Source organism: Erpetoichthys calabaricus, chromosome 14, assembly GCF_900747795.2.
Source record: "Erpetoichthys calabaricus chromosome 14, fErpCal1.3, whole genome shotgun sequence".
Taxonomy (NCBI): domain Eukaryota; kingdom Metazoa; phylum Chordata; class Cladistia; order Polypteriformes; family Polypteridae; genus Erpetoichthys; species Erpetoichthys calabaricus.
Genome location: NC_041407.2, coordinates 53,568,781 through 53,591,352, shown reverse-complemented (window position 1 = coordinate 53,591,352; position 22,572 = coordinate 53,568,781). Strand labels below are relative to the sequence as shown.

General features: G+C 37.9%; 1 protein-coding gene across 1 annotated transcript in view; it reads right to left on the bottom strand.

Annotated features, from left to right (window-relative positions):
- Positions 1-22,572, bottom strand: part of angpt2b (angiopoietin 2b) — a 99,739-nt gene that overhangs the window by 46,532 nt on the left and 30,635 nt on the right. Inside the window, exons 2-3 of the mRNA XM_028818910.2 lie at positions 8,984-9,139; positions 1,454-1,575 (exon numbers count right to left, since the gene is read on the bottom strand). Coding sequence (XP_028674743.2) covers positions 1,454-1,575; positions 8,984-9,139 — 278 coding nt within the window. The remainder of the gene's footprint in view (positions 1-1,453; positions 1,576-8,983; positions 9,140-22,572) is intronic.

Here is a 22,572-nt window from a genome sequence, read left to right as displayed (position 1 = left end):
TGGTTTGGCCTCCATAAAAGACTGAGCTTCCTAGAAGAGCAATCGGCCGGATGGAGCACAACCACCAAAGTGAAATTACTACTGGCTAACCAGCCTAAACACCTTCTTTTGGAGTTGATTTCCTGGTTTGCAGGACACACACACCAAAGAACGTTTGATTTTTTGTTTTGTTTTGGGCAATAAACAGGACAACCCAGTTGGCACACCAAATTTCTCCAGTTCATAGAGCTGTCACTCCTGTACCCAGCCACAATACAGTATATATATCATGTAAGTGTGCAATATTAATTTTGCAAACTACAACTGTTGCATTATTATTCTTATCTAATTTAAATTTTTTGCACGTAACTATTTCTTTGACATCTGGTAAAGCACTTTGAGCTACAATGTTTGTATGAATGTATGCTATAGAAATAAATGTTTCTGTTGTTGTTGAATCAGCCGTGGACAGGGCACCAGTCTGTCATGGGGCCCACGTACACGTTTCCCCACACTCACACTGGTAAGGGACGTTTTTTGAAATTGACAATTAACCTAAAATGCACATTTTTGGGAATGTGGGTATATACCAATATAGATAGTACAAAATCCACACAATTAGCAACATGGATGTGGAATTTCAACACAGCATACAGGTTCCTTGATGCAACTATGCTTACCATTACACTGCTCATTCAACTTAATGGAGATATTAAAACACGTAAAAATGTATAATCAGGTTGTTATAAAGATTACATTGTTTGAGGCAAATAGTTGCCTGTTCAGTCCCCCACTGTCCCACTGTGACCTTCTTTCATTAATTCAACCTGAATGTTCTCTATAAAAATAATTTAGAAATTAGGAACACAAGAAGTCTTGAGAAAAAACTAAATTTATTCAAGACTATGCACCCGACATTACTCATGGTGCGCATAATATTAAGACTTGGCACGTAAGCACTGACTAATCATATAGACCATTGGCAAGTTTCAGCTGTCTGAATAACATGTGGCCAATAGTAAAACAGGTCTTTAAAAATAATGATAAAGTCTGCCTAAACAATTTAAAAATCATTAATGATCCAAATTCCTCATGTAAAAACTATGGCAGAATTCCTGAGATCACATAGTAAGTAAAATAATTGGATCAGAGGTTCTATTGGATTATCATGCCAAAAACAAAATCCTGTAAAAAGCAACAGAAATCAAATCTTCTTTCAGTTTGCTATGACAAGTGGTAGGTCATGCAGTGTAAACTCTAGTAAGGGATATTAACAAAAATTACAGGAGTCCTCCGGACTTGTACAAATTGCAGATTTGAACTTCTGTTTATGAAAAAGTTCCTTTTAAGAAAAGCTTCAATTCACAGCAATTGTGGTTATGTTTGATACAAGGAACCATCAGATTTTCTTAACTTGAAATTTTATTTTGTTTTAATCAAGTTTTAGAAAGGAATTTTATTTTTTTTTTCTTACCTGTTTCTCTCGTTCAACTGAGATATTTCCTGGGTTTGAATAAGAATCTGTTTCTCTAGCTTGTGAGTAGACAGAGAGTTCTCCAACAGCTGAATCTCTAGACGAGATGTTTGATTCAGTACCTGTAGTTTCCCAAAACAGTGCATTAGCTTCATGCCCAACAAAGTCAGCATCATTGCCAAGGCAAAAATTTGACATATTGATCATTCATTCTGTATTTCACTTGTGAGTATGATTTTTGTGAAAGAGAAAACACTTGCACTGGTCCTTAGATGTTTATATAATAAAGATACTTATTTTTAACAACACTCTTTTAACCAAAACATCTAAAGCTGTAGAGGTGCTGTCTAGAAAAAACATGCTGTGGTTTTAAAGGTTTTCTAAGAAGCAATGACGCATTATTGTCCATAAACCAAACTTGCCCATCTTTGGGATTTTAGGAAGGAAAGTGAAGTACCTGAACAAAAACTACTCCAGTGTGAGTGTGTGAGTGGGCTATGCTATGAAAATGTTGTCTTTATCATTGTCATAGTTTGTCCCAGGAAGGTATCATTACAGATTTAGAAACATGTGGTAGTCACATAGGACCATGTCTAGAAATATGGGTGGCTGTGGCCCTCTCTAAATCCACATGAAACAGATTGAGGAAGGTTGGAGAAGAGCCCAGTTAAAGAGCTCCGCAGCTCCATGATTCAGCAGCTCTGTTGGGCAGTCAATTGGACAGCACGATTTTGTCACTTGGTTTACTTGACTTTAGTCGAATGATCCCCTCAAAACCCTAATCTTACCTATAGTGCAAAGCGACAACGTCCTCAACGGAGCAGAACTTTGGAGGTCTACACCTAGACTCTATTGGAAGGTTGAGTGCATTCCGTGATGATTCTCCTTATTGCTACTGTCAAACCAAAGCAATGGAATACTGCTCAGTTTTGTGGGCCTTTTGTAATCAATAAGAACTATGTCATCAACATCATAAAAATGTACACGTGATCTTGTTGTGAAAATCGTAGACTTTGAATTTCTTTAGTGTTGGAGAATTGCCGTGCTTCAATTTCTTTTATTGTTCTTTGAACTCTCAGTCAGAGTAATGTATCAAAGTTTCAGCCCCATTTCCAAAATGTGTATCAGTTCAAATTCATTAGCTAAAGCATCTTCTTGAAACAATGGATGGAGCAATGATTTATTTCGGGAGCCAACGTTCTACACATCCAACACGTGCAAACCACTACTAATATTTAATTGTTCAAGAAAAATGGATTCAACCAAGCCATAGCTAATCTCTATAGTGTCTGCTATGCCTTGCACTATTACTCATTGATATAATCCATTACAATTCTTCTGTAATTGATGTTAGGCAATCTTCAGTTTTCTGCCATGATAATATAAGTAATCTATTGACTATGGCATATGATGAAGTTATGAAGCAAGGAACATCCACTATACACCACTAATGCTAGAAGCTGTAATACACATATTTTAGGAATCTCTGACCTCTCACAAAACAGAAATATAGAACACCCTTTTCAAGTCGAGGCTTAAAGCACAGCAACCTAGGATTACTCACACTGTTGAATTCTTGTCTTCTGAAGATAAACGTAAGTATTCTGAGGTCTGCTATGAGAAGGTGCTGAGATACAAACACACAAATTGGTCCAAAGTCATTATTCATTTCTGCTAAAGGGTAGCTTTTGGCAGCTACAAATCAACGTCACTTCATAGCATGTGGTTTATGCAGTGGTGTTTATATACTGTATATGATACACTATCCATCCATCCATTATCCAACCCGCTATATCTTAACTACAGAGGCACAGGGGTCTGCAAGAGCCAATCCCAGCCATCACAGGGCGCAAGGCAGGAAACAAACTCCGGGCAGGACGCCAGCCCACCGCAGGGCGCACACATACACACACACACACACCAAGCACACACTAGGGACAATTTAGAATCACCAATGCACCTAACCTGCATGTCTTTGGACTGTGGGAGGAAACTGGAGTACCCAGAGAAAACCCACACAGACACGGGGAGAACATGCAAACTCTACGCAGGGAGGACCCGGGAAGCGAACCCGGGTCTCCTAACTGCGAGGCAGCAGTGCTACCCGCTGCTCCAGATACACATTATAAAATTGGAAAATAATTATTTGCTAGACAGATCTGTATAATAGAAGTCTGTAAGATATCTTAAGCATTTTCCTTCATGCTGGGCCTAGCAGCTGCATAGTATGTGTCAACGGTTCCTCTCCCACTCACCCTACTAGGGTTTCTCCTTCAGTTAGCCAGGGTCATAATAATCACCATATTACTGTAGCTGATCAAATCTACTTTCTATAATGAAATACTTTAAATGAAATGTAAATATTAATATCTTCTTTTGAAGTCTTCTCAACTTCTAGGAAGCCATAAAATGCAAATTATGATCATTCCATGACCAATAAAAAGTACATTTTCTGTTTTCCTACACTGAACCACTCACTTGTACCTTTTTCCTAATAATGTAATATCAATATTCATTAATTGATTATCCCTTCATTGTGGGCCACATGCTGGCCTTGATTTTTCAGTTTTCCTCCAACACACCAGAGACATACAGCTTTGGCTAGCTGAAAATTATAAACTGGCCTAATGGATGTAAGGGTTCAGTAGACTGGATTGGTTGCTGCCTTGCTTACGATTTAACTAGGATGTTTTCTGGCTGATGCGCCTCTAAATTGAATTAGGTGAATTTCATTATTGATGCATTTTATACTTTTTGCTTGTGTTTTACAGATTGGATTCACCCCAAAAACTAAATGTATAGCTAATTTCCAAAACTGGATGAGACTAAACACAATTCTGTGCAATATATACTGTATTGTGGATATACCAAAATGTCTGCATATTTAATGTGGCTAAATCACATCAGAACAGCAGTGTATATGGCAACTTGTAGCAGTTGTGTGCATAATCCAAAACTCTTTGAGCAGCTTACATCATTCCCTCATTCCAGAGAAAAATTGACTCCAACACATGAAACCTCCCATGAGACAGCGAAAAATCTCAAATGTATTTCTGCTGATTCCTGACAGTTGCTGTCAGCAAAGTTTTCAATAGTCCCTTCCATCACCCATCTTTCACCTCTTTCATTCAAGTTAAATGTTTCGACTGAAAGAGGACTTTCAACACAACACTAAGGTCCAGAGAAAGTCAGTTGCCTGCTGATGCATAAGCAAGCTGCAGACTTCTGCTACCATAAAATTAGAGTTAATAAAAAAAAATTAAAAACACAGTCTACCTTGTACAGAATTGCCCGGCCACAAGCAACATACAAGTTTGTTTGCTTAGTCTGAAGTTAGTGAGGAATGCTTTTATCCACTAACCATTTCTCTTTTTCAAAAACCGATGTGATGTAAATAGTTTAATGAGGACAACATAAGTGTGGATTAACAACCCGCAATGGTTTTATACCCTGTGGATATTAGATTAAGAAATATGTAGCATGCACAGTGTCTTTAAGATTCAAAAAAATCAAATAAACAAATATTGTTGTATTAATAAGTGCCATTGCACTCATTTATTTAGTTAGGATGAGTTAGCAAAAGCTGGTGTTTGCCGCAGTAGCTGTAATAGTAAGAACACTAATGCTTAATATGAGGAAAAACTAGTTGCTGTTTGTGAAAAACATAATTTATTCATTATATGCCATATATTTTTGTCTAAAATACACCTAACAAAATCACTCTAAAAAGGGTAGAACCTGTGATAAACAAAATGACACCACAGCAAAAATAATTCAACCTTTTAGCAACACCTTCTCTATACAAATTAAAGTCAAATTCAAAATACTTGGGTAAAAAAACTTAATTATATGCAAAGATTTCCAGAAAGAACCACAGGAAAATCACCAAAAATTAAAAATAAATGAATATTGTAGGGGATGAAAATCACTCAACTCTGACTGCTCAGTTTGCAACAGGATGTCAGTTAAAACACAAAGATGTTTCAGGAAAGGAATATTTTGAACAGTCATAAAGGAAGTATAGATGAGGCACTTAATTTTCAGTATCTTTTATTGAAGGCTTGTATTGTATTCTAATATAACAAATTCAATGCTGTTAAACTCGGCGTCTTGCTGTCTTATCCATTGAGTTGTAGGAATGAACGGGCAGCATTCGTAACTTGCAACCAAAATAATGCCACTTTACAGTCAGTCTTTAAATGTAACTAGGAATTATAAAACTGAACATTGACTTATTTTCTTTATAACACATATAACTTGGTCTACCTGTACTGTTCCACACTGCCCACTAAGGCTGTGACACACAATCCGAACACCTGCCAGAACAGCTTCCCGCTATATGGATATTAGACTCTCTCTGACTTTCTTACATTGCCGCCCCTCCTTACATAAGCAGAGACATCATTTAGGGTTTACCTGCTCATTGATACTCTCTTCCAGGATCTCTGGCAGCTCAATCAAACGAATAACCGGGCAGTGTAAACCTTATCTTTTACCCTAACCTCTGCAACTCTAACATGTCCGTCTTGGCTGAGGAAGGTCTTGATCACTTGACCAATCAAGTAGAAGGATCTAGGAATCTTTGGATCAATAAGCATAACTACACTCCCCATAGGAATATCCAATGTATCTTTACTCCGCTTCTGGCACACATGCAGGTTAGGCAGATAATATTTAATAAAGTTTGCCCAGAAATGATCAGCAATCATTGAATAAGCCCTCACCTTCTTTTCACTATAGACTCTATAGCTAAATATGCCACTTGTGAAAGCAAAGTATCTAGCCACCCCCATAAGCAACACATTTGGTGTAACTAGGTCAATATCCATAACATTGGAGGACACATATCCTTATGGTTTACTATTCAAAATTCCTCAATGAGTACAGTTTGGGGTATCTCCTCTGTCAATATCTGTGAACCTATTACAGTACAGAGTGCTTGTTTGACTGATCTTATTTCCCTTTCCCATGCCCCACTGAAATGAGGTGCATTCGGTGGGTTAAATCAAGGCATAATTTGTTGTTTAACTAAGTGCTGCTGCAATTCAGGACTTAAATTTGCAAAGGACTCTCTTAGCTCTCACTACCCACCATGAACATTTGTACCCTGATCAGACAATAGTTCATATGGGATACCTCCTTGTGCAACAAACCTTCTTAATGTCATCAAAAATGAATCAGTATCAACAGCCTATAACAAGGTCCAAATTAACACCTTTTTGTGGTAAGGCACTTAAAAATTATATCCCACTTGTTTTCAGAATGTCTTCCTATTTTGATGTGAAAGGGTCCAAAACAGTCCATACCAGTACTATAGCAGGCAGGTTTAAATAGTCTAAGCCGAGCAGGTCGGAGATCTGCCATTTTAGGAATGGCAGGTCTTCCCTTTCACTTCGTACAGTCATGACACATTCGTTCAGGCACTGGATGGCATAACTTATTGTTACAGTCTTGAATGATCAATCTGGTGAAAGGATGATTAGGTTCTAAAACTATAACATGAATAGAGGCAAACTCCAATTCCGTGGCACAGCTCAGATGACCTCCTATTTGAATATGCTGGCTGGACTCGTTGAATTTTGGTGACAAATTATACAGTAACTGTCCCTTCAGCATTCACCTGTTTGTACTCTTGAAGTAAACTATCTTGTTGTACTCTCAGGAAAATCAGCAGCTCTGTTGCTTGATAGTCTACTGCACTCGGTGGGCCTATATTGCAAAGCATCTGACCCTCTTCTTTGGAACCACTTATAGCTACTGCATGCTTACGGAAACGTAGCAGCACGCCCAGAAGTAAGGGGTTTAAGGCAGGACCTGGCAACAGGTAGTTATTAAAACTGATGACTTTATATTTGAAGGAGCAATTAAACATTACTCTGGTTCTTTCCAATCCGCTGGACTAAATGATGTGGAATAAACCAGGACTCACTATTAGACAGGTTGGTCTCTGGTGAGAGCTTAAGGACATAACCAACTTGCTCCAACTTCTTAATCTCCTCTGTATAAGCTGTGGCCTTAACTGGATCCTTTAGCAGGTGCTTCTCAACATTTCTCAAATTGGGAATAACAGTATTGTTGAGGGGCCTGTAGGTATGGCATATCCTTCTTACGCAGTAAAGGTGTAGCAAAGCAATTGATTCCTTCTACCATAACTCTTACAGTCTTAGTATATAGGATGGTGAGGGCCTCTTTGTCCTGCCTAGACCTTGAAACTTGCTTCTCATTTTTGTTAAGGAATTGTATCAGCTTGCCAAAGTATTTGAACATCTCTGATTAGATCAGACACTGTTGAGGTTCAAGCTGTTCCTGCAATAACCGTGCAGGGACTTGTAATGTCCACTCCAAAGATGATTGCTATATAAAATACAGAGCCATGCTGTCATCAGAGGACATCATGACTCTGTTATTGTGGGAAGAAAGGGGCCAGTATGGGTATTGTGTCTTGTACATGTCCTGTACGCCACAGAAGGCCATTCATCTTTGGTTAGCAGCAATGGCACATGATTACAAAACAACACAGAACGTCCTCCCATGGAGTTAGAGATGCCTTGTTCTATGGCTGAAAAGACAGTCAAAGCAAAAGGGCAACACCTGAGATGACAGCACCTCCTTTAAGAGAACATTAGAAACCATGCTGTCCTTCTGAAATAGATGGGAGACCTGAACACCCAATAGTGATTTTGGGATTAAGCTGGAAGTTACCCAAGATGCTATTTAAAGTTAACTTTGCAGAAAGAGTATAACTGATCAAAAGCTCTGAAAAGAGTTTATGGTGAAGGATGAAATGGTGGGAAGAATGGGAAGAAAAAATGAAGGAATAAGAAGTAGAAGGTGTGATGGGATCTGCTTTTGTGAGATAATGTGGTGGCTAACTGCATAAATCACACTTCCAAACAGGCAAGGCATGAAGAAACACAATAAAGCCAAGTTCTGGAGGGGATGCAATTTTATTGTTTTACTTGGGATTATTTTGAACTTTATTTGATGTCTTTTTCCATGTGCAATTTCTGCTTAGTAAAGTTACAAACCTTATTTTTTTTCTACTTGCTGTTTAACTGTTGCCTTGAAGGCATCCTGTTTCATAGTTTGAGGTCACATGAATATGAATTGAACTGAACGGAAATAAAAAGACACAGTTCAGTGCATTATTGGTTTGTCTCTCTCTAGTTTCATGAATTGCTTTGCAGATTTAGGATGTTGGGTTCTGCTCAATCTGTACCTTTCACATTATTAGATTTTACTGATTGACACCCAGTTTTCCTAGCAGATCTTAGTTGGTCAAGTATGAGTGAACATTGCTTTGACAGACTGGTGCTGGGATTGGTTGCTGTCTTACTCATAATGATGCTGAAATGGAGTGTGAAGTCCCTGATCCAGAAATAGGTTAACTGGTTTTAACAATTGTTGGAAAGATGGATGTAAAAGAAACTGACAAACTCAGCAAGATATCACTGTAAGACAATATTGGCCAACTTTGTTTTTCTTATTTTAGCTATATGTAGTCCCCCAATGGCCCTTGCCAAGTTTTACCTGTGTTTCCACATCTGTGAGCTTCCGAGTTTGCTCAGCTGACTGACTCAAGAGATTGGTGCCAATTTCCAGCATCGCCACAGTTTGGTTATGGGCAGCAGAACGCTGCATGCGTGTCATTTCCATCTTGACGTCTTCTTGGATGTAGCTCTCAAGCTGCCAAGAGAAACATGGAATGAGTACAGTATAAATGACAACACCAAAGACAAATAAAGACACACTAAGTATATTCCCAACATGTACCTCCTTTCTAGCTGAAATTCAGCCTGGCCTTCCAGTTAACATCCACCTGTTTAAATAATTAAATGTTGGTTTTTCGCACTATGCCATTTCCTTAAAAAGGTGGAAGAAAATGTGTATAAAACCGAGAACATGTGTCAGAATCATTTGTGTTGCTTCTTCTGTGTGAAGGATTACAAAGAATGTAAATCCAAACCACAAGAGGAGTAAGTCACTACTGCTATTTCATTTTATTTCCATATGTCCTGGAAACAACACCTAAAAATCTGTTTAATTTATGGTTTTATATTTTCTTTTCTGATCCAGAGGCATGGCTCAGTATAATGAGTCTCTCCTCTACAAATCACTAGCACATTTTGTTTACCCCTGAATTGAATTTCTCTTGTTAAATATGTCTCATGAAGTCAGCCCTATGACTGCTTAGTGCCAGAAAATTATCGTATGGGATATTTGCACAATGCATCTCTCTCTCTCTATCTTTCTCTCTCTTTTTGTTAATGTTCTCCTCCTGAAAATGCTGTGATGAGTTTTCCCATCATTCCAATGCTTTGTATAACATTTTCTGTAGTATTTTACACAGGACACTCCAGGGTGATACCAGGGGTGACCTTATGCCTCGTCTTTGAAGCACAACATTTTAAATTCAATGCTTAAAAAAGTAGGAAGGCAAAGATCATATAGCATGTCAACAGGTTTTTTTTCCCTCCTCTTATCTATGAGACTGTGGATTGATATTGTCTTAGGTGTATGAGGCACACTTGATGGTTGATGTATTTGTGTTGGGGTCAGAAGATGACAGATGGACAATGTTCCCTTGCAGCATTCTGCATCATCTGCTTCGTATTGCAATGGAGCTCTTTGAACATAAGAAACTGCTTAACATAAAGTAATAATTGTCCTGAGTTAAACTTTTGAATTATTTTCTTAATGATTCTTACACATGACAGTGATTAAAATAAAAGATCTATCTGGCAAATTAAAATAACCAATTCTTAAAGTGAAAATCAGCCGCATATCAGAGCAATGCTAAAAGAGAGACACATGTGGAAATGTAATCAAGCACCCTTGAACTTCACATTTTCTGTTACAGAAGCCAATGCCCTGTATTTCCCCTCAGTTCTTTAGGCCATCATATGCTGTAAAGACTACAGTGCCCTCTAGGGGAAGTAAAATGACATTATCTATATATATAAAATTCTTTTCGCGTTTGAAACGGAAATTACGTATGACCACGTGATATGGAAATTACGTATGAAACGGAAATTACGTATGACCACACAATATGGAAATTACCTATGACCACAGAACATATTATAATACAGGAACTAGCTAGGCGCGTTCTGACAGAGAAGTTTTATTTTTTCGTCCATGTGACTGTCGCTGAAACTGCCACATTGTAACTTTTTTTTAGTTGGCAGTACTTGATAGTAGAAGAGATGAGGAAAACAGCTTTGTGTCTTTCTACTTTTTAACTGTGTCGAGCTGTAAACAATGTGAAGACGAGACTGCCTTCAGCTACGAGGGGTTGTGAGAACAAAGTGGACACAGGAAGGTGCGGAATGTCGGGCTGCTCCGCCGAGTCAAGACCTTCGCAGTTTCGGACAGCATCCTCTCTTCTCGCACTGTTTGTGACACTTCAAGTCCCCTGTCGGCTCCTAGGAGAGTGGAAATCTTTGCGAATAAGTGCAATCGGTGCCATCGAAGCAGGACTCCATTTGTAAATTGCCCTGCACAACTACTTACTGTCCCTTAAGGTAAGTTCGGGTCACTAAAACCCCACAACATTCAAGGTTGCTTTTGTGATTAATTATTTTAACAAGTAAATCACAGGCATGTAGTGCAAGGTTGTCTGGCAAAAATTTGGACGATCACATAGAAAATGTAATTTCTATACCACAGCGGTCGTGTAGCGCCTTTCACAAGGGATCTACTACTTACCTGTTGTGTTATAGCGCCTTTAAAATGTAGTTTACCCAAAACCACTCCAGTAGTGCTCACTGTATCTTTACTTCTTAAATGTTAATGTTTTACTGTTTAATAACTTATAGACTACATTTTATTTTTTTCCCTTGCACTCAGTGAGTGAAGCCACTGGTTAATCAACTAGTACAAAAATAAAAAAGAACAAACATTGAACTGATCAAGGGGTTCTTCACAGGGTCAGTCCAAACACACCACTGCAGCTGCAGGCGTTCATTCCAACCAAATTCACAAATCAGTCAAACGTTTTTTAATCAATCTTTTTTTCTCTTATTTTAGATTCAGAAAAATATTTCTAATATGATATTTACATGTAAAAAAATTGGGATAATTTTTATATATTTTACTATAGCTTTAAATGCTTAACTTTCTTTTACTATATTCTTTTTCTTTACTTTATCCAAATACTGAGAAGTATTGATGAGTGGTTCTGATCTAAATGACACTGAATGCTAAAAGGGATCAGCCATGTCAGTGTCATATTCACTTTACCGCTTGTGTTTTATTTTCTTTAACACTACCCCTGTAAAAATATGTAAAAAAGTATATAAAAAAGAATGAGTGCCTCAATACTAAGCAGACAATCACCTAGTTTATATTATGGTTTACCCAAGTTTTTTTTTTCCCTGGCTTAAGCAATATTTTTTAATTTAACATTTTTGTTATTTTTTAAACATAATTTTGTATATTTTTCTATTGGCAATATGTTTGGTTCCCTTGGGCTATATGTTTTAAATAGCAGTTTATTAATTCTTTGTTTTGTATGTATTATGTTTATTGTAGTATTGTATTGTAATAGTGCCCTGTCCCCTTAAAATAGAATATTCGGGGAGTGGCCACCGTGACAATCAGCTGGAGGACTACCCTCTGCCCTCTTACTTGAGGTAAAGAGTCTGATCAGCATTGTCAGTTAGTGGAGTGAATTTCTTCAAATGAGTAGTGTGATAGATTTTCTGTTTTTTTAATATATATTGTTGCTCACTTTTGTGACTAAGGATTGGATTATGGGTTGGATTTCTTTGTTGATGATTGCTTTTTCTTTATTTGTTGTGTCTTTTCTTGTTTTTGTTTTTTAATAATGTGGACTATATCCTGCCTGCTGCGTATGTTGTTGGGCTGCCTGCACTGAAACCACTTTTTGAGTTCAAGACTACGAGAGTGCTGGTCTGGATTTGGTTATTTTTAGGCCTGCACTCCTTTTTGCTATGTTTTATGGACAACTCCATAACAATTACCAGGAACTAATACCACCCCAGTAGAATAGAATATTGCTTCCTAATTGCCCAGTGAGTATATCTATCAATAAAAGCAGAGAATCCTTTATAGTGTAGCGACCTTTGCATAAAGTTCGAAAAAAGAAGAAAAAAAACAGACGGACAAAGTAAAGCTCACAAAAGTTTACTTGAACAATAAAGAAAAAAAAAACAGGGTTTTAACTGCAAAAAAAAAAATGAATGTCTTTGATTTTGAACTATTTACAGTCTCCTATATTTCTCTCATATTTGCAGTCGTGAGAGACACCGTTAAAGAAAAACAAAAACAGAAAAAGAAGAAAATGCCGACTTCGTAACTCCACAACTCAACCCTAACCCTAACCCTTCTCCAACGAACCTTTCGACCCTTCTCCCATCCTGGGTATCAGCCACCCGAGCGTCCTCTGCGCTGTACTCTGCCCTCCCTCAATCGGACCCAAAATCACTCCAAAAGGAGCTTCAACCTGGCTGGGATGCTGCAATAGTATTTTTTTCCAAGTGGAAGTAGCTGAAATGTATTAATCATTAAATGAAACAGACTCAGGACAAACAGAAGTTAGCATTGTTTGTAGTGACAACTGAGAAAAACTTTTAATCTTATTTTTTCATGAAGAATGGAGATTTAGTGGATTTCAATAAGATCTGGCTTGAACATCAGCAAACAATATCAAACCATCCATGAAAAAATCTCCAATTAATTTTGCTGCATAATCCACATGTCAGATATCCAGTTGGATGCTCACAATGTGCATTTTGGCTAAAATATTATGAAATAAACCACTTCTGCTGAAATGGGATTGAGTTTTGAATTGAAGGTCCACCTCTTTCCTCATTCATTGGATGTTAAGCCACCACAGTGGTAGTTCTCCAGTGAACTGAATCCCAGCTATGCACAATTACAAGGCACATGTTCTACTTGAAATGTCTTCACTCACTTTAATTTTTAACTTCTCTATAACCACGCTTTGCAATGTTAATATCGTGTGAAGCACCATTGTATCAAGTGAATAAACAACTACTGGGCTAAACTCCAGACCAATGAGTGCAGGGGGAGGGCTATCATGCACTAAAAAGCTTGTTAGATACCACATTTGCTCAAAAGTGTAAAGAAAAATAATGCTCAAAAACAGACAAATGGATAAAAATAATATACAGTTTGAGCAAAAACAATAGGAAATGAGTCTGGCATTTCCAAAAAATTAAAAAAAAAATCACTTCTACTTTCCTTTTACACTTCTGTTCTGTACTACAATACAAACAAAATAGTCAAAATCAGAAATTCAAAATGAACTAACATCAACTCCTAACAAAAAACATAAGTGAAAGTGAAAAGTCGAAGCTAAAGTTCTTGTAACAGGAAATGCTAATCAAAACATTTGTACACTACATTTTAAAGGAGTTTATCTGTAAGCTCATATTCCAGAATGTGAATATTTAGCAATATTTAAACTGTTGCACCAGTGAGTAACACTTTGTGACCTCCTCAATCCCCCCAAGGCAACAGGTCACCATGTCACGGGAATGATTCCACAAAACAGAAATGCCTGATACTGGAAAAGGTGCAAAAATAATTTAGCTACTTTAAATAAAATTTTAATCAGAAAACACACCTCATAATGGAAAGAAAAGAAACCAGATAAACAATCAGAAAAAATTATTAAAAATCAAAGTTAAAACAGACTGTTCACAGTCCGCAAATCTTGAGTACAAATGTACATATAAAACCATGGAATTAAGATGAGAAACATGGGATGAAGGATGAACTCGAAATCCAATGGTACCAATGCATTTAACAATCTTAAATAGGCCAATGTAACGGAGCTAGCTTCAGAGTTATCAAAAGTGACAAACTAACATGTACTGTACCATTTTGTGGGATGCCAATAGATGGACATGATCGGACAGTTGGCTTAGGGCCATTGGAGTTTACTGAGTCCAAAGCATCATAGACCTGAGATTTATTTCTCTAGTAATGCTGATAAATGGATTTTCTTTGGTTTTCCTTTCCTCCTTTGCTAATTGGCCCTTACTCTTATTTAAGGCCATGCTCTCTTAAAAAATCTAAATGCTGCTTGTTTATATATATTGCATGGTTTTGTATTTTGCATATTTTCAGAACTGGACTTCTTTGAGTGAGCATGGGTCATTAGCATCCCATCCAGGGCTGACTCCTGCTATGCATCTGATGCTGCTGGTGTGGGCTTTGTGGCCCTATATTGAAATAAATTGGTTTAAAACTGAATGAATATATATACTGAGAATGGATTGCATTAGAAGACAATAAAAGTCAGTAAGGTATTAACAATGCAACCCATCTGTTTTTGCCCTTTGCTGTCATACATCTGCAAGGCAAAAGATTACTGTCATTGATTAGGTGCAAAAACGGCTGCAAACCTGTGGGATACATTCTTAAAGCTCTTAAAATGTACTGTGGTTTTTACCATTCAAAAATGAAAGCAAATTTCCTTTGATTCCTTTATAGTCCTCTTTAAACGTGTAAGTGAAAATACAGCTGTTGGCAGAATGAAAATGTGTATCAATCTTGGATATTGCTGATGGACCCTCCGGTGAATAACAGTCAAAACGTGGAAGGAGAGATCTTGAAACAGGCACTGAAAGGAGAGACTAATGCTGAAAATGCCAAAAAAACTAGTCAACATTATGTGAAATGCAGAAACAGAGGTCATGTGGAAACAATTATGTCCCCTAAAAAGTTTGGTCTCAGTTGGTATTCTTTCCTTGTTTTAATCATGCATGATTAAGTGCAGCAGCACTGCAATAAACAGGCTGGCACCAGTGGTTCTCTAACAGATTTCAATTGTTTACTACTATACAGTAATTGCTTTGGCATTGCTGTAGCGCCATTGTAGATACAGTATCTGTTAATAGATTGTTAACATTCACTTTCTTCTAGCAGACTAGCCAAATGATAACCATTTTTAAGTATTCCAAGCAAATTGCTTAGTATAGGCAATGGTAAATATCTGCTGACGCTTATCTGAGAAGAGTTATTATTGGCAGGTATGCAGCCTTTCAGTTCTTTATACTTTCCAGATGGCTTGGCACTCTCTCTATGTCATCTCCATTGCCTCTCTGATCTGTTTTTAACTGTTCACCATGTGAAAGCTTTTTCCTTTTCATCCAGAACACTGCATCTTTCCACAGATATCGGATTAAGCAGGTTTTTAAGGGCTGCCCCTTATGTCAAATAATTGGTGAACATGCTCCCCACCACTCCCTCTTCACACTTCATTGAGTCCTCATGAAAGGCGGGTTGGGGGCCTGGTGGATGGTAACGAGAGCATCTGGAAATCCTCCAAATTCCTATTAGATTGTGAGGAAGCATGTTGCTACCAGCCGAGAGTACAGCATATTTATTCTATCAGGAAGAAACGAAAAATGTCAAAACTGTAAGCTTAAACAGTTTCAGGTTCACAGTTTTTAGAGACTTGAATTAGGCCAACTAAGCTAATTAAATAGCAACATGAATTTTCTGTTGCTGTTGCTCAGTAATGCTGTTAGTGGCAGAATTATGCTTACTCCCAACTGTGGTGAAAAACAGCTGACAAAAAACATTAATGAAATAAAATAATACAGCTTTATACAAGAACACACAAATCACCAGAGCTTGGAAACTTAATTATACACTCTTGCATGTACTACCTTGTAAAAACATCACTTGACTATTATGTATTGACAGTAGATTCTGTAAGTATTCACCATAATGACAAAACGAAAACATGCTTTTCGAATGTTTTGCAAATGCATTAAAAATTTAAAAATTATAATCTCTCATTCTTTAAAGTAATCAGACCCTTAATTCGGTACTTTTTAGAAGCCTTCTTGGCAGCAATTGGAGATTTCAGTCTTCTTGGAAGAGTCTCAAGGTATACAAGCATTGTACCTAGTAGATCCTCTCAAGCTCCATTAGATTGGATAGGAAACTTCTGTAAATTGCCACTTTCAGGTCTCTCCACAGATGTTCTGTGGGGTTTAAGGTTGGCTTTGGATGAGCCACTCAAGGACAGTCAGAGACTTGTGCCAAAGCCACTTCAGCATTGTCTTGGCTGTATGTTTCTGGCCACTGTCATGCTAAAAGGTAACTTACTACGCCTGTCTGAAGTCACATGCACTCTTGAGCAAGGTTTCTTCAGTGAACTGTCTGCTTTTGGCTGCATTCATCCTTCCCTCGATTATGACCAGCTTCCCTGTCCTTCCCACCGAGAGGCACCCCTACAGAATGATGCTTCAACCACCATGCTTCTGAATTACCTCCTTCTTGTCCACTTACTCAGTTTTGGCCAAAAGGCCAGATCTAGGTGGAGTCCTTGTTGTTCCACATTTCTTCCATTTCACACATTTTATTAAGGCCACTTTGCTTCTAGGGTAACTCCATATTTTAGAAATAGTTTTAATACCTTGCAGTGATCTATACCTCACTATAGTTTGATAAGTGAAGTCTACGAAGATTTCCTTGGACATCATGGCTTGGTTTTTTCCCTGATATGCAGTGTGAATTGTGGGACCTTATATACACAGGTGTGTGCCTTTCTAAATGATGTCCTGTCGATTTTAAATCGCAATAGACAGACTCAAATCAAGTTCTAGACACATCCCAAGGATAACTAAAGCAAACAGGATGCACCTGACCACAGTCTGAAGTACCAGAGAAAAGGGCCTCAATACTTATTTAAATGAGAGATCTCAGTTTCAGACTATTTAGCTCCTGTGACATATTTCCTGCCACTTTACCTAATGCACAATCTGCTTCAGAGAAATCTACAAAGCCATTAAGAACACCACAACTAAGAAAGACTCTAAACCACTGGGTTGGACAAGGAATGCATAGCGAATCAGGCATAATGATTTTAAATTGTTAAAAGAAGGGCTCAGGGGCGAGAAAGTGCAGATTGACCACAACAACATATGTTTAACTGTAAACCAAAGTGTAATGGAACATCCAATAAGGAAGCTGAGGAGGTCATAAAACATCTGGGTTTTTCACAATCTGGAAATTATGTCATTTAATGAAATATTAAGATGCTACTGCTTTGTACAAGCGATCCTCAGAACAGATCACAAGTATCAAGGGGGTGAATGTAATCAGAGTTGAAAAAGAACTAATTGATACTGTGATTTGTGAGCCTAATTACATTTAGTATACATACTGTACATTTTTCTAGCTGAAGCAAAAACAATTCTTTCAGGCAGGGGCCTTAAATGATTAAAGCAGATGCTCTGTTCACAGATAATTAAAGAATGTGTTCTACTGGGGTCTTAGAGAGCCTAATCCATACAACGAACATGCAAATATTTAACTGAATGTGCTGAATTGGTAGTAATTCATATATGGTATTAGTCAGTGAAAAGTGAGCATATATAATAGGGATGGCCAACTCCGATCTTGGAGAGACACAGTGGCTACAGGTTTTCATTCTAACTATTTTCTTAATTAGTTACTAGTTTTTGTTATTAATTAACTGTATTTAATCGATTTGTTATTTAAGACTCAGACCCTTTAAAATTAGGGCTGAACAATGTTGGACCTGGAGGGCCACAGTGGCCCCAGGTTTTTGTTCCAAGTCTTTTGCTTCATGAGAAATCATTCATTGCTGATGAAGCACTTATTGCTCATGACATTTTTCTTTTTTATTTTAGTTGTCTCGCTTGTTAAGATTTTTGAACACTTAATTGCTTATGTTAGTCTTAAACAGCTGTATTCATTGTTTTAGTCAGTCAGTCATTATCCAACCTCTATATCCTAACACAGGGTCACAGGGGTCTGCTGGAGCCAATCCCAGCCAATACAGGGCACAAGGCAGGAACAAATCCCAGGCACGCCAGTTCTGCTCCTTATTTGTAGTAAGGTGCAAGTGCCAAAGGAACCAGCAATGCTAAATTTAACTTGTCTCCACTACTACCCGTATGTATTCATCATTCACTATTTCACTATTACTTAAGTACTCAGAAGGAAACTGAAGAGAAAATGAAGAACTGAAAATTGCTCATCCGTTTTAGGCTACAAATCACTTGGATGATGCATGTATCATTACAAAGGAAAAATAAAGAAACTATGATTTAAGAATGAACAGGCATGGTAGAGTTAAAATACTAACAAGCCATGAAATTAAATAAGATCTGTCATTAGTGAAGGTTTTCTTCTAATTAAGCAAGCTGGGTTGGAAAAAAAACCTGCAGCCATTGCAGCTCTCCAGGATCGGAGTTGGCCACCCTGGAATTAAGTAAGGCCTCTGAGCATGCGTTAAAGCCAGAAGCCCCATTGGCACAGACATGAGGTTGACTCTATGCCAAGGAGAATGCCTCCATTCCACTAAAAGATGGAACAGTAATCGGCCAGGATCCCACTAAAGAACTCAAAGACAATTGTGCTGTTCCAATAGGTTCTCTTTGGCTGTATTTGTATGTATAAAAATAACTATACTGCACTAGGGGTGAAAGCTGTGTTTAAAGCAAGTTAACTACATCCCTTTTTTTATATCATATTTCTCTTGCCTTAAAACTTCCACGACAGTTACTGAAGGGATATATACAGTACATAGTTTCAAAATATGAACTGAATTTCTAAAAGAACACAATCCCAGGGACCATGTGTCCCTGTTGGACACAACTAGCATAGTTGGCAGGATGCATACTGAGTCACTTGCTTTAATGTTAGCCAGGGAGGAACCAGCCTCAATGCAGTACTGAAGCTAGGTTTGACATGTCATGAGAAGAATGTATCAAGCTTCAGGAGAAATACTGGTGTGATCCTGCTTGTGGCCACATTTTATGCAAGTTGGAGTTAAGGGTCCAAAGGATAAGAAAAAAAGAAGTGGGAAATTAAAATAAATGCTAGCAATTGGTGAAATACAATTAACATTTGAGAAAATTAGCATTTTCAAAGTCAAAGTCAAAGTGAACTTTATTGTCATCTCAACCATATACAAGTATACAGATAGATGAAATTGCGAGGCACAGGGTCCACAGTGTAACAATATGAAGTGCAAATAATAAATTAAAAATAAATTAAAAGTAGAATTAAAATAGAACTAAAATTTAAATTTAAAATTAAAACACAAACAAGACAAGACATTGTGCAAAGATGAGACAAAGAAGTAGCAGCGATATTATAATAATAATAATAATTCATTACATTTATATAGCACTTTTCTCAGTACTCAAAGCGCTATCCACACAGGGAGGAACCCGGAAGCGAACCCACAATCTTCCACTGACGTGTACATTTTGTTGTAGAGATTTGGTTTAAAGGTAAAATATATGTAGCATCCATCATAATACAGATCTGAGTACAGCAGCACGTCTGAGACAGTTAGCTGAAAAAAGGATATAATAAAATAAATAAAGGCACGAAAAAAACCAAAGTGTATTTATGACACATTTTGATTTACTTAAGATAAGGGTAGCTTTTCAATATATAAATGACTAGCCATCCCCCGCAGCGTCACCTGTGTAGAAGTGAAACCAGCTCCCCACTCCTGACGTCACATTTCCCCCTCCCCTTGGCCCACAGCCTCTGTCTCAGATTAGCATGAATATATCACTCTGGCAAGCAAAGTATGATTCTTAGCACGATGAGAGAAGTCAAAAAATCAACAGGAATGTTCAAGCAAATTTTAGAACAAAGCCAGATCTAAATCCGTTAAGTACTTCTATCATTCACTAGCTAAGCGGATGTAAGATACGCACCAAGGCTGGCAAGTGAGTGAGGAGGGTGACACCCCCCTCCCCTCGGCCCTCTGCGTCTCGCTCTCTCAGATTTGCTCAAGTAAATTGGTACCGCAAGCGAACTAGGATACTTAGCACAAGTATCAAGCAAATTATAGAAGAAAACCCGATTTAAATCCGCTAAGTAGTTCGCTCGTGAAAAGCGAACAGACATACATACAGACAGAAGTTGAATTTTAAATATATAGAGAAAATCCAAGCAAAATGACACACTTTCATAATGTGTACTACATATATATAGAGATAATACATTTTTTACAATACAAAACATGTAAAGCAAATTACAGAAAGAAGAAAATGTAAGCCACTGAAACGAGAGTTGTTAAGCTTTTATTAAGCCATTCATGTTGGAAACAGAGAAAAGAAAGAAAAACAAAATGATATTGTCTTGTGGTACCACTGACACTGTTAAAGCAACTGTCTAAAAAAGGAAAAAAACATATGGTGTATATAAAATAAGAGAAATCAGATTTTTACAATGAAATAGATATAAATTTTTCTAAGTTTGGCCTAAAATGCAAATAATAAATTCCAATGAGTATTGGCTCTACTTTTAGGATGATAACCTTTTGATAATTACTGTATATAAGACAAAAAAAATCTCTCAAAAAGAAGGAAAAAGAAGAAATTATAAAATATGTATATTAATTTGGGGGTTGATGGTGTAACAATATGAAGGAATAAGAATTACTGTCATGGAAGGCAAGGTTGAGCTGACATCCTGACAGGGTTGTTGGGTGTGTAGTTACCTGGCCAGGAGGCCATTATAACAGATGGACAGTGAGAGAGTGTCGCTTGTTTTCCCCAGTACGTTGGGCGTTACTTATCCTTTTTTGGTTATAACTGAAACAAGGGGGCTCCGCCCCCTGCTCGCTTCGCTCGCCTACCCCCGGCGTTGGGTATCCTGAAATACATTTTTTTTTCTTTGGAATTGTTTCAATTTCATCATTTGCACTTTTACTTTAAAGCTTCATTAAAAACAATTTTTTTTGGAGACACATTGTGACAATGCCCGTAAGTGAATATTGTTTCTGTTTCTCTAATAAATAATCTGACCTTTTGTAATGTTTGTCCCAGTGATTTATTGATTGTCATAGCAAATGCTATTCTGACGGTAAACTGTAAACATTTTAATATGAATGGCATGTCACGATCTCCTTTGGTGTGTAATGTTATTTGCGGAATATATACATTACCTTTCTTTTTTGCCTGTTAAAATTTGCATCGCTTCTCCGTGATCATCAATATACACCTGACCGAATTGTATATTGTTTGAAATTTAACTTGTTGTTGCTTTAACTGTTCCGGGACCACAGATTCTCATAGCGTATGGTCCATTATTGTGTAAATGCACATTTTGTGCATTGAATGATGCAAATGCGAAAAGACTTTGTTGTTTACTCTTTGCCTTTTATTTCTGACCTCGATTTGTCCTGCTATTTTTTCAATTACTCCTGGTTCTGATGATTAATCACTTTTTGTTTGCGGTAATGCGATCTTTTCTATCTTTTCTTTGATACTGTAGTGACTGACATGATAAAATGTCACAAAAGTTTTACTTGAACAATCGCCGACTTCCTAACCCCAAACACAACTTTCTAGCACCCTATTCAACGCCCCCCCCCTTACCGCATCAATCAACACCCCGCTATCAGTCTTCCGTGCTGAACTCCGCCCTCCCTCAATCGGACCTAACAGTCACTTAAAACCAAAAAGCCCTCAACCTGGCTGGGACGCCACAATACTTTTGGATTTTACTGCTTTCATATTCTGTACCTTTCTCTGCATGTGTATCGTGCCATCGTTTGTTGGACCCTTTTGAATTCCACTGCTTTCATAATATCTTTTCTGCCTTTTTTTCTCTGCAACGCCTTTGGGTCTCTATTCTCCGTATTGTCCTTATACGCTTTATATGTGCTGAGAGCACATAATCTGTGTGTACTACATGACTGAGTGTTTTTTGATGGGTGAGCTCTTATATGATGAGCTCGTTCGTCTTGGAGCCATGCCCGCTTTGCTTGCGGCATTACATACGCGCGTTGTAGGCGCCTGCGTTCATTGATTTTATCCAGGCGGGCTCGCGTTTGTATATCCGTCAGTCGAGCGCGTTCGTTTTGAACCCGTGCCTGCTTTGCTTCCGCAGTTTCAGACGCGCGGTGTAGGCACCTGCGTTCATTGATCTTATCTAGGTGGGCTCGTGTTTGTATCGTTGAGCTGTATTGTGTTTGAATTCGGTGTAAAGCGTTCAGCGGTTTGTTCTATCCCAAGCAGCACATTATTCCTAACTTCACTCCGCAGTAGTGCCACACACAATATGGCGGGGACGCCTGCGCCCTCCGTAGTAGTGCCACTCACAATATGGCGGTGACG